General features: G+C 50.2%; 1 protein-coding gene across 3 annotated transcripts; it reads left to right on the forward strand.

Annotated features, from left to right (window-relative positions):
• The first annotated feature begins 1,555 nt into the window (after nt 1-1,555).
• On the forward strand, nt 1,556-12,249 carry LOC118081195 (zinc finger protein 397-like). 3 transcript variants are annotated; one of them, XM_060269525.1, is made up of 4 exons: nt 1,556-2,206; nt 2,821-3,803; nt 5,531-5,666; nt 7,492-12,249. In XM_060269525.1, exons 2-4 carry the CDS (start codon nt 3,021-3,023, stop codon nt 8,553-8,555), a joined length of 1,983 nt encoding a protein of 660 aa, XP_060125508.1. In that variant the 5' UTR covers nt 1,556-2,206; nt 2,821-3,020; the 3' UTR covers nt 8,556-12,249. The 3 variants fall into 3 exon arrangements, with proteins under 3 accessions (XP_060125508.1, XP_034963393.2, XP_034963392.2); XM_035107501.2 differs by having other exon boundaries at nt 1,558-1,610; XM_035107502.2 differs by having other exon boundaries at nt 1,556-3,803.
• Nucleotides 12,250-12,488: the final 239 nt, after the last annotated feature.

Below are 12,488 nucleotides of genomic sequence, written 5' to 3' on the forward strand. Positions count from 1 at the left end.
ATTATTTATATTATTTATACCCCGCCCATTTGGCTGGGTTTCCCCAGCCACTCTGGGCAGCTTCCAACAGAAAAATAAAACACAGTAATCTATTAAACATTAAAAGCCTCCCTGAACAGGGCTGCCTTCAGCTGTCTTCTAAAAGTCTGGTAGTTGTTTTCCTCTTTGACATCTGTTGGGAGGGTAATGGACGGAAGGCGCCACCAGGCAGGCGCCACCAGGGCAGGCGCCACCACCGAGAAGGCCCTCTGCCTAGTTCCCTGCAACTTGGCTTCTCGCAACGAGGGAACCACCAGAAGGCCCTCGGTGCTGGACCTCAGTGTCTGGGCAGAATGATGGAGGTGGAGACATCCTCTGCAAATACAGCCTCGCTATTTCCACACTTGGTCAGAAATAATCCTAGTTTCATTGAGTGGGGTTTCTGCCCAGTTAATGCGTTTAGGGTTGATGTTCCCCCAAGGAGCGTCTTTTCAGCACCAGGTCAGAGCCGTCTTTCCCATAGGGCTTAGTGGTACATTGTGCCAGGGCGCCAGCATGGCTTTGCCGGCGGCCTCCCCTTTCCCTGCACACCCAGGCGTACAGCTTGCTTCCTAAGCCTCCTGTGCATGGCAGGAGTGCGGGAGGGGAGCCCCGATGAGGCGGGTGGGAATGGTTTCGATGGGGACGCTGGAGCCTCTCCCTTTTCAGTGCGGCGGCTTCCCGCGGGCAGAAGGGATGGAGACCCGTCCTTAGCTGTGCCCAAGTGCACTTTTATTTCTCCCTTTAAGTAGCGTTGTGAAATGCAGCGGGCGACACCCACCCACCCACTCACTTTGAGGGGATCAGGGAACAACCAGGTCGGCATGTGTGTTTGTGTTAAAAAAAACCCCTCCTGCTGTACTTCCTCCTTGGCCCCAACGCGCTCTGCTGCGCTTCCGTCCATTATTTTGCCGCTGTGCGCATTAGTCCTGCCTTTCCATGCCTAGTCACCCCCCTCCCCGGAAAAAAGACCCTCTGCATTTGTCATCCTTGCACCCCACCCCTCTCCAGTGCATGCACAGACAGAGCTGCACCTGTCAAATTTCTGCCTCTCAAAAAACAACAACACACACACCAAAAAAACAAACCCCCAATCCAGTTCCAATCCAATTCCAGGCGCCCTGCCAGGGAAACCAAAGACCAGCAGCGGCTGGAGACAGATGGCAGCAGCTGAACCAGCCGCCTCTTTCTGTCTGTCGCTCCTTTGTTCATTTATTTATTTATTTATTTATTTGCTGGGTGCTGGTGGGCTTTTTTTTTTAAGGTCCAAGGAAGGGTTAAACGGGCGAGCGAGCTTCTTCTTCCCAGACTGGAGCCAGAGGAGCCATCGCTGGGAAAGGGAGAGGGAGGTTTGCGCGCGCGCGCTCTCTCCAGCTCCGAAAGTCCTTTCCTCTTCCTCCCTCTTTTGTGGGCGAGAGAGTTGCAGAGAGACCGGCCCCTTTTGCTGCTGCTGCTGCTGCTGCTGCTGCTGCTGCTGCTGCTGCTGCTGCTGCTGCTGCTGCTGCTGCTGCTGCTGCTGCTGCTGCTGCTGCTGCTGCTGCTGCTGCTGCTACGGTACTGTTTCTCTGCTTGGCTCCGGGGAACCGGCGGTGGTAAGGGGGCGAGGCGCCCGTGCACCCGCCTGGTGGGGCTGCGAGGAGCTCGTGGCGCGCAAGACTTGCATGCGTGTGCGTGTGAATGTGCAGGAGAAGGGGAGGTTTTCTTGGCAGTTGCAGCTTGCCAGTGCCGCAGGTCTGAGACCAATTTGCAGGAGGATCTGGGGCTCAGCACCTCCGGTTGAAAGGAGGATCGCAAAGCGGTGTCAATGCTCTGGATGGGTCAGTAACGTTTAGGGGAAGGATAGTGGCCGGAAAGGTCTTGGGAAGTCCAGATGCATTTCTTCGTTTCTCTAGGTAGCACCGGGAATGCATCCTGTCTGTCTGTAATCCTGGAGAGCTGCTGCCAACCTGTGCTCAGCATCACTGGACTCCTGGTCTGACTTGATAAGAATGCAGCTCCCTGTATTCCTGCATCAAGCAGAGAACCACTGAACTACCTTGTCTGCCTGCTACCTGCTTTTTAGGATGCCTGCTTTTAATTTTATGGGAAGGGTCGAGTTGGAAATGAACCCCAGGGTCATCTAGTCCAACCCCCTGCAATGCATCAGACTTCGGAATAGCAGCTGCTGGAAACAGCAGGAGGGGAGAAAGTGAGTTGTAGGGAGGCGGGCTTCCCTTTAAGGCATTATAACCATAGAGTTGTAGCGCTGGAAGGGACCCGAGGGTCATCTAGTCCAACCCCCTGCAATGCAGGAATCTCCTGTCTGAAAGCCCAGAGAGCTGCTGCCAGCCCGTGTAAGCAGTGCTGAGCTACATAGACTAATAGTGTGACTTGGTATAGCACAGCTTCTATGTGGCTACACTGCTTTTAGTTTCTAGTGGGGTATAAACAGTAACTTTTACGGGGCTATGTTCTTCTAGGATTCCATTAATATATTGTTGTGGCTGTGTCAGCTGGGAAAGTACACTAAATTGTTTGTTTGTTTGTTTGTTTAAAGCATTTTCCCTGCTCTGCATCCAAAAGTTTCCCAGAGCAGCTTGTGGATCAAATTAACAAACCAGCTGAACAGTCCCCGCCGCCCGGCTAACAATCTAAAACACAACATGAAAGGAAAAAGGGATGGGGAGGGAAGATGAGTTGTTGTTGTTGTTGTTGTTGTTTGTTGTTGTTGTTGTTGTTTGGAGCAACCAAGATGGCAAAGTTCAAAACTTCATCTCTATATTCTTACATCCTTGTCTTTTTGAATGTCCATCTCTTTCTCAGGGGAAGCCCTCCTCACCAGCTCTTCTTGTGAAACGCTGCATTTTGTCGAGAGATCCCTGTTCTCCACTGCCAAAAAGAAATGCCCCAGGCTTCCTGTGGGCCTGGAGCACACCTGAGCAGATTATAGTCCTTTCGGGGTGGCTTTTCCCGTTAAATAGACATTTACCCCCAAGGCCGTCATGCTGAGTTGAAGATCCAAAATGGCGGCTGAGAAGGGAAGAACGGCAAGCGTTGATCTCCACTTCCAATCTCTGCTCCAACAGGAGATCCAGGCCAAGGAGCACCGGGAAGAGAGTAGGCGAGCAGGTCACGATCCCAAAGCAGCAGTGGAGATATCAGGAAGATCGTCTCACGAAGCCAAGGCTGGGAACGACCAGGATTTCCTGAAAACGGAGGCCCCGGAACTGGTCATGGGCGAGTCAGGTGGGAAGCCATGGAAACATCCAGAAGACGTGAAAGGAACACGATTCCCTCACTCAGGGTGGGGAAACCCTCCCTTGCTGGAATCTCTGCCTCGGGACGATCCCGAAACTTTCCTGGCCACCTTCGAGGGAGTGGTGAACGCTTGTCAGAGGTCTGGCAGGCTGCCGGGTCTCGGCAGAGAAGCTCCGGGGGACGCCACCAAGATGGCCGCCGTCAAGATGGAGGATGGTTGGGAAGCAACGGAGGAGCTCCTGGGAGACGATTCGGTCGCCATGGATGTGCAGCGGACGCTCTTCCGGGAATTTCATTACCAGGAGGCCGAGGGCCCCCGCGAGGCCTGTAGTCACCTCTGGTACCTGTGCCACCGGTGGCTGAAGCCGGAGAGGCACTCCAAGGAGCAGATCCTGGAGCTGGTGATCCTGGAGCAGTTCCTGGCCATCTTGCCCTCGGAGCTTCAGGGCTGGGTCAAAGATGGCTGCCCTCAGACTTGTGACCAGGCGGTGGCCCTGGCCGAAGGCTTTTTACTGAGACAGCGGGAGGCGGCCAAAACGGAACAGGAGGTGAGAGCGTTTAGGGTCTCTTCTCAAGGATGCTTTGAGAGAGTTGCGAAGACCTCGTACATTGGCCCTTGGGTTTGTTGGCCACAACGAGAGCCCTGAAGTTGGGCCAAGCCGAAAGGCCCCCATCTGCACTCCACGTTTGAAGCAATATCTTTCCACAGTCATGACTTCCCCCAAAGGATCCTGGGAGCTCTTGAAGTTGCCAAGAGTTTGTAGGTAGCCCTTGTTACCCTCGCAAGAGCTACGGTTCCCAGATTGGTTGAGCAATTATTACTATTACAGTAGTACCTCGGTTTAAGTACACAATTGGTTCCGGAAGTCTGTACTTAACCTGAAGCAAACTTTCCCACTGAAAGTAATGGAAAGTGGATTAATCCGTTCCAGGCGGGTCCGCGGAGTACTCAACCTGAAGCATACTTAACCCGAAGTATGAGTCAAAACAAAAAATTAAAAATCCTTCCAGTAGCACCTTAGAGACTGCATCAGACCAACATGGCTACCTACCTGTAGCCAAAGTATGAGTGTAATTGGTTCTGGAAGTTCGTACTTAACCTGAAGCGTACTTAACCTGAAGTGAACTTTCCCATTGAAAGTAATGGAAAGTGGATTAATCCGTTCCAGACGGGTCCGCGGAGTACTTAAACTGAAAGTACTCAAACCGAAGCGTACTTAAACCAAGGTATGACTGTACTATTATTATTATTATTATTATTATTATTATTATTAGAATTTATATACCGCCCTATACCCAGAGGTCTCAGGGCAGCTCACAGAAAAGATCACAACATATATAATCAGAATAAAACCAAGAACCCAATAACACGCACCCCAAAAAGAGCCACGTTTTAAAGGGTATAGGGTGTCAATCAGGTCAAGCAAAGGCCTGGTTAAAAAGGAACGTTGTTGCCTGGCACCTAAAGGTGTGTAATGAAGGCGCCAGGCAAACTTCCCTGGGTAGAACATTCCACAGATGGGGAGCCACTGCAGAGAAGGCCCTGTTCTCGTGTTGCCACCCTCCGGACCTTTCGAGGAGGAGGCACACGAAGGAGGGCCTCATAAGATGATCTCAGCGTCTGGGTAGGTGCATATGGAAAGAGGCAGTCCTTGGGGTATTGCGGTCATGAGCCGTTTTAACGCTTTATAGGTCAAAAACCAGCACTTTGAATTGGGCCCGGAAACTAATTGGTAGTCAATTAATTGACTACCATTAGTAGTCAAAAAGGATCCCAAAGGAACTTCTTGAAGTTGCTGAGAGGGGGAACTCGGGGTGGGGGGTGGGGTTGTAGTTGTTAGGGATCTCCTGCCAACGCTCAACATCCTGAACAAACTACAGTTCCCAGGATTATTTTGGGGGAAGCCATGTTTTATTGAAAGCAGGATGACGATGCTTTAGACTTATAGTCCTACTGGGGCCTTGGGCTCAAGGGATTCTGGGAAATGTGGAAGAATTCCAGAAAACTGCTTCATTTTCATAGAGCATTTCCCTCTTTCCGGCTTCCCCCGGAACTATTATTGATTGGTATCACCCAGCAAACTTCATGGCAGGGCAGGGATTTGAACCCTGGTCTCCCAGATCCTAGTTCACCACCCTTGACCACTACACTGATTGGGAAGCTTCCTTGGGGAGGGCATTCCACAGGCAGGATTGGCTGGGTAACGGGGAACGCCACTTTCTCCCTCTCCGAATCCCTTTGTCCTCAAGAAGCTCCTTGCTGCTCTCGTTTCAGGGTTTGCCGCTGATCCAGGAGGTGGGTTTGAACTTTCCTGTGGCTGAGCTGCCTCTGACCGTCCCCGAGGAGACGCCACTCGGCTCCACGGCCAAGCAGGAGGGTGGTGTCGATACCAGCTCACCTAGACGGGGCGGTGAGTTTCTCTTTATGGTCCCATCTTCCTTAGGTGGCTTTTGTCTCCTGTGACTTCACATTACAGTAGAACCTCGGTTTACGAATTTTCGGTTTACGAACGCCGCAGACCCATCTGGAACGGATTAATCCACTTTCCATTACTTTCAATGGGAAAGTTCGCTTCAGTTTATGAATGCTTCAGTTTATGAACAGACTTCCGGAACCAATTGCACCCATGCTTCGGGCTAAGTATGCTTCAGGTTGAGTACTCCGCGGACCTGTCTGGAACGGATTAATCCACTTTCCATTACTTTCAATGGGAAAGTTCGCTTCAGTTTATGAACACTTCAGTTTAAGTACTCAGTGGACCATCTGGAACAGATTAATCCACTTTCCATTACTTTCAATGGGAAAGTTTGCTTCAGTTTATGAACACTTCAGTTTATGAACAGACTTCCAGAACCAATTACACCCATGCTTCGGGTTAAGTATGCTTCAGGTTGAGTACTCCGCGGACCTGTCTGGAACGGATTAATCCACTTTCCATTACTTTCAATGGGAAGGTTTGCTTCAGTTTATGAACGCTTCAGTTTATGAACAGACTTCCGGAACCAATTGTGTTCATAAACCGAGGTACCACTGTACACGATACACGGGAACCTGAGGCTTGCGGCCAAATATGGCCCTCTAAGCCATAGGAGGGTGGCGCCACCTGCTGTTTGGCTCCCTATCAGCCGCAATGGGCAACAGCTGCCATTGGATTTGCTAGTGGTTATTATGGTCCCCATATAGTACCGTATATTCCGGCGTATAAGACGATTGGGCATATAAGATGACTCCCAACTTTTCCAGTTAAAATACAGAGTTTGGGATATACTCGTCGTATAAGAAATACGACCCGGCGTATAAGACGACCCCCGACTTTTGAGAAGATTTTCCTGGGTTAAAAAGTAGTCTTATATGCAGGAATATACAACAGTTGTTTTAGTTTATATGTTTAAGAGGGTGTCTTATATGTTTAAGGGAATGTCTTAGTTTAGATCAGGCATCCCCAAACTTCGGCCCTCCAGATGTTTTGGAGTACAATTCCCATCTTCCCTGACCACTGGTCCTGTTAGCTAGGGATCATGGGAGTTGTAGGCCAAAACATCTGGAGGACTACAGTTTGGGGATGCCTGGTGTTGAAGAGTATTCTTATTCTTATTATTATTAAAATTAATATTCCACCCTTCTACAAAGGGCTCAATGCAGCAAACAGATACGGTAATATGATTTAGAAACACAAGCAATATTTTAATCAAACTGTTCCAGAAACAAATAAATGTTCTAAAGTCAATTACAATTAAAAACCTCCTCCTGTCCAGTGATCTTGAGCTTGCCGGGAACAGTATTCTGCAGTCACCCAATGACTAGGAAAAGAGGAGTGTGTTCAAATTCCTCCTGAAAGTTAATATTGCAGGAGACAGGCTCACCTCACTAGTTAGGGTGTTCCACATCTATTCATCTATTCATCTACATCTATTCATTTGTATTTAATTGTTCTGTTCTGTTCTGCTCTGAAATGTGGATTAAAAAAAATGTGGGGTGGCTTTTTTTTTTTGTATCTATGATGATACTTAGAGATTTATTTGAAATATGGTCCGGCATGTGAATCGCTTAAATGCAGTGTTTTTTTTCTTAAAAAAAATGTTTAGGGGTACTCTCATTTTCCTACTCGTATTGAAATACTGCCCTTCAATGAGGCCAAACTTAGATTCACAAAATGTTTAGGGGTATGCGTACCCCTGCGACTCCCCCAGAAAAAAGCACTGCTTAAATGAACAATTTCTCTGTATTCCTGGCAGGTGATGCGTGGATCACCAAGGGCAAAGAGAAGAAGCCCCACGTCAAAAAAACCGACCTGGTCAAACTCTGTGGGGCCTCGTGGGGAGGTCTCTCCTGGCCCCAAGAAGGGGGAGAAGCCTCTGCGGGCAGCGACAGATCGGAAAAGGGGCGGAAAAACTCCCTTGCAACCAGAGGGGACGTGTTCTCCCCCTGTTTAGGAGAGAGCGGGGATCGGGGCCAAGCGGTCGTCGTCAAGAGGAGGCGCAGGAGCCGGGGGGAGAAGGTGTGTGGCATGTGCGGGAGAAGCTTCAGCCGGACCACGGTGCTCGTCGCACACCAGAGGACGCACACGGGCGAGAAGCCGTTCATGTGCCAGGACTGCGGGAAGTGCTTCAGCTTGAAGTCCACCCTGGTGGCGCACGAGAGGACGCACACGGGCGAGAGGCCCTACAGCTGCTCGCAGTGCGGGAAGAGCTTCACCGTCAGCTCGGACCTGACGCGCCACTACCGCATCCACGTCGGGGAGAAGCCCTTCAGCTGCCCCGAGTGCGGCAAGAGCTTCAGCCGCAAGACGCAGCTGCTCAACCACCAGAAGGTCCACACGAGGGAGAAGCCCTTCAAGTGCTCGCAGTGCGGAGAGGCCTTCAGCCGCAGCTCCAGCCTCATGATCCACGAGGGCTCGCACACGGGCGAGAAGCCCTTCAAGTGCCCCGACTGCGACAAGTCCTTTAACACATCCTCGCAGCTGGTCAAGCACCACCGCATCCACACCGGGGAGAGGCCCTACACGTGCTCCGAGTGCGGGAAGAGCTTCAGCCAGCGGCAGATCCTCATGGTCCACCAGAGGATCCACACGGGCGAGAAGCCCTTCAAGTGCGCCACGTGCGGGAAGTGCTTCTGTGACCGGGCCGTCCTCATCCGGCACCAGAAGGTCCACACGGGGGAGAGGCCGCACCAGTGCGCCACCTGCGGCAAGAGCTTCTCTCACCGCGCCGTCCTCGTCCGGCACCAGAAGATCCACACGAGAGAAGCTCTGAACGCGCTCGGACTCCGGGAGGAGCCTCCGCCCAGCGAAGCCCTGTAAAGAGCCCAGACTCTGTCCCACGTTGCCTTGAGTCTCAAGGTGGCTACGGTTGACCCCTTAACAATATGGTTTGCCGGCAGTCTGGAGTGCCGTTTCCCTCCTGACTTTGGTTGCATGGCGGCAAGGTTATTTATTAGTTGAACTGCAGTGGTGCTGGAGAATGGTAAACCGTGGCCAGATGCTACAGGGGACTGGTTTTCTGCAAAAAAACACCCAGAAATCATTATCGGGAAGGAATGATTTGCCTGCTTTCACCTTGGAGAAGATAACCTGCAGTTACTTCTCGACTCTGACAACTGCTGATGGTGTTGCTAGGAGAAGGGGATTGGAGAAACCCAGCTGATTTAAGGCCCCTCTGAACATCGGGTTGTAGTCAGCCAACTCCTACTCTGAGTAGACCCACTGAAATTAATTAACTCGGTTAATTAACCCTAGTGGCTCTACTCTGAGTAGGACTCAGAGCCTACGCTTGTCCTGCTGAGGTTAATGGACACAACTATCTTAGGTTTGCTCATTTCTATGCGCTTAGAACGTGGTTGAATACAGTAGTACCTCGCAAGACGAATGCCTCGCGCAACGAAAAACTTTCGTTGTTTTTGATGATTCGCAAGACGAAGTTTTCTATGGCCGCGCTTCGCAAGACTTTTTTTTGGCGGTTTTTGTTTTGTTTTGTTTTGCCGTGGCAACCCGCGCTTCACAAGACGAAATTGTCGCTAGACGAAGCGACTCACAGAACGAATTAATTTTGTCTTGCGAGGGACCACTGTACCACCCTGGCATTTTGTTGTGGGAGTATACTGTAAAATTTTCTTTTCACGGTGTATAATAACTGGTGGATGGGCTCCGCTTGAGTTTGCACTGATATGATTCCCCGATGCTTCCACGTTATTCCTCTCTGGAGGGGCTACAGCAGAGCGAAACCAGAACGAAAATAAACCAGAACATTGTGGTATGAACAGGGGATTTCAGCAGGAAATTACAGGATACGCATTGATGGGAAATGAAGCAGTGGTCCTCAGTGACCTTTGCAGACACAATCAATCTTTAAAGCGGTATTGTGTGAGGCCTCCCCGATTGCACATGGTTCACAAATTATCATGAATGCACAAGGCGGGCTCTCCGTGTTCATGTTGTTAAGCTATGCACTACAGTGAATTGAAGGATATACACATAAACATGTGCAGCACATTTTGTTAGGGTGGGCACACAAAGTTTTTTTTTAAGGTGAACATTTATTGAATACAGACTCCTACTCAGTGATAAAGGACATTGTTTTTATTTATCAAACAAATGAAAGAAACGAAACCTTTTTTTTAAATTAACAACTAAACTTTAAAATGAGACATAAACACCAAATTTTTGCTCTAGTGATAACCAGGTGTGTACAAAGATACAGTCAATGTTCATGATCTTTACCTTTAACCAGATAACGTGCTAAACCAGACCAAAATGGATTAAAGCAGGTATCCCCAAACTGCGGCCCTCCAGATGTTTTGGTCTACAACTCCCATGATCCCTAGCTAACAGGACCAGCGGTCGGGGAAGATGGGAATTGTAGTCCAAAACATCTAGAGGGCCAATGGGTCTCATTTTTGCACGTGCACTGGCTAGCAGTCGGACATATACTTGAAACGGCCCTCGTTTTCAAAACTTGTTTCTACGTATTTTGGCTCATCGCTGTGCCCTTCGTACCACAACCTTGAGCGGGACATGCCTGCTCCTGCTTTCAAATTCTGGGGTCCTGCCATCAGCCTGCTGCTGCAATAGTTAGCGAAAGGTGCCTAATAATAATTATAACACTTGGGCCGTTACCCCATTAGAGAAATCTTACTCAGTCATATTAATTGCAACCTTCCAATCGCTGGGAGGGCACCCCAGAGGCTGTGGAATGCATCACATCTCCCACATCCAAGACAGAGAATCGTAGACTTGGAAGGGACCCCAGAGGGTCATCTAGTCCAACCCCCTGCAATGCAGGAATCTCAGCTAAAGCGTCCATGACAGATGGCCATCCAACCTCTGCTTATAAACCTCCAAGGAACGAGAGTCCACCACTGACCGGGGGAGACCGTTCCACTGTCGGATAGCTCTTGCTGAAGTTCTTTCCTGATGTTTAGTGGGAATCTCCTTTCTTGCAACTTGAAGCCATGGGTTCGAGTCCTGCCCTCCAGAGCAGGAGAAGAAAACAAGCTTGTTCCATGTGACAGCTCTTGAGATATTTGAGTATGGCTATCATATCTCCAGTCTCCGCTTTTGCAGGCTAAGCATACCCAGCTCCCTCAACCGTTCCTCATAAGGGGAATAAGCTCCCACCTCGGAGAGGGAGATCCAATCGCAGGTAGCCCCTCCCCACTGCTGCAGATACTTCTGCAGCCCTTGCCTTAATGATTATAACATCTGCTTTGCACACACAAGACTCCACAAAGTCTTCTCCAGCATCTCCAGCTAGAACTGGGACTGTCCTCTGTCTGAAATCCTGCTAGTGAGTTTAGATAGCGCTGAGCTCGATTCACCAGGAGTTGGGACTCAGTGTAAGCTTCATGCGCCCTTATGATAAGGTCGAAAAGGGGGCATGCCTGCGGGCGGGCACCCAAGGAAGGCTTGGATCCGAAAAATCCTAGCTCAATCCTATGTGTGCATTGAAGTAAGGCCTGTTGGACTCAGTGGGGGCTAACTCCCAGGTGAGGTGGGGTGTTACGGTTGCAGCCTTAGGAGTGCAAACGCCTTCCTGTTTACACACAGGTAAGAACATAGGGACGCGGGTGGTGGTGTGGGTTAAACCACAGAGCCTCTAGGGCTTGCCGATCAGAAGGTCGGCGGTTCGAATCCCTGCAACGGGGTGAGCTTCCATTGCTCGGTCCCTGCTCCTGCCAACCTAGCAGTTCGGAAGCACGAAGTGCAAGTAGGTGAATAGGTACCGCTCCGGCGGGAAGGTAAACGGCGTTTCCGTGCGCTGCTCTGCCTTTAAGAACATAGGAAGGCTGCTGGATCAGCCCAGAGGCCCCTAGTCCAGAATCCTGTTCTCACAGGGGCCAGACAGATTCCCGACGGGAAATGCTGCGAGCCGGACCCCTGAGCGCAACAGCAACACTCCCTTCTCATGGTTTCCAGCATTCAGAAGCATACTTCCTTCCATCCCTGGAGGTGGAGCACAGCTGCTGTTGCAAGTAGCCATTGGTCACCAGTGATGTCCACACATGCGCACTCAATATGTTTGTAAGGAGAGGGCCAACGATACAGACCCACCTTACAAGATTGTTGTGCAGATTATTGACAGCGTGTCTGTGAAGGGCCGGACGATTAATCAGTGTTACTGTTATTTTATAAGACAAAGGTAATGTTTTAGATCTGGGGGTCCCCAACCATAGGCCTGCAAGCATCATGGGACAGTCGGGCAGTCCCTCAGGGCACTAACCTCCTCCTCCCAATGTTAGTTTTTATGGGTTTTGGCTTTTTTTAACTGGGGGTGTTTATTGCTTTTTTGTCGTTTGCTTTGGGAATATGCTTTGCTCGAAGGGGGACATTCTGATGGTAAATGGGCCTTTTCGTGGCGCCCTCAGCCGTTTCTTCGATTTGCCAATGTGCCCCTGGTTCCAAACAGATGTGTGGCCCTGTGTTTAGAGGCTTCCCTTTTATTTCCAAATGATTTTTTTGTGTCTTCTGGATCTTCTTTGAATAAAGGCCTTTGAATTGTTTAATGGGTGTCTGTAGTTTGTTTTGTACACATAACACACAAACCCCTGCCATTTCGGCAACATCGCAGGGCGTTAATGAGGTGCAGGCCCTGCTATTGGCACCCCTCACAGAACTACAATTCCCAGAATCCCCTGGGAATTCTGACCACAAGGGCCATCCAGTCCAACCCCCTGCCAAGCAGGAAACGCCATCAAAGCATTCTTGACATATGCCTGTCAAGCCTCTCCTTAAAGACCT

The sequence above is a fragment of the Zootoca vivipara genome, chromosome 2, assembly GCF_963506605.1.
Source record: "Zootoca vivipara chromosome 2, rZooViv1.1, whole genome shotgun sequence".
Taxonomy (NCBI): Eukaryota; Metazoa; Chordata; class Lepidosauria; order Squamata; family Lacertidae; genus Zootoca; species Zootoca vivipara.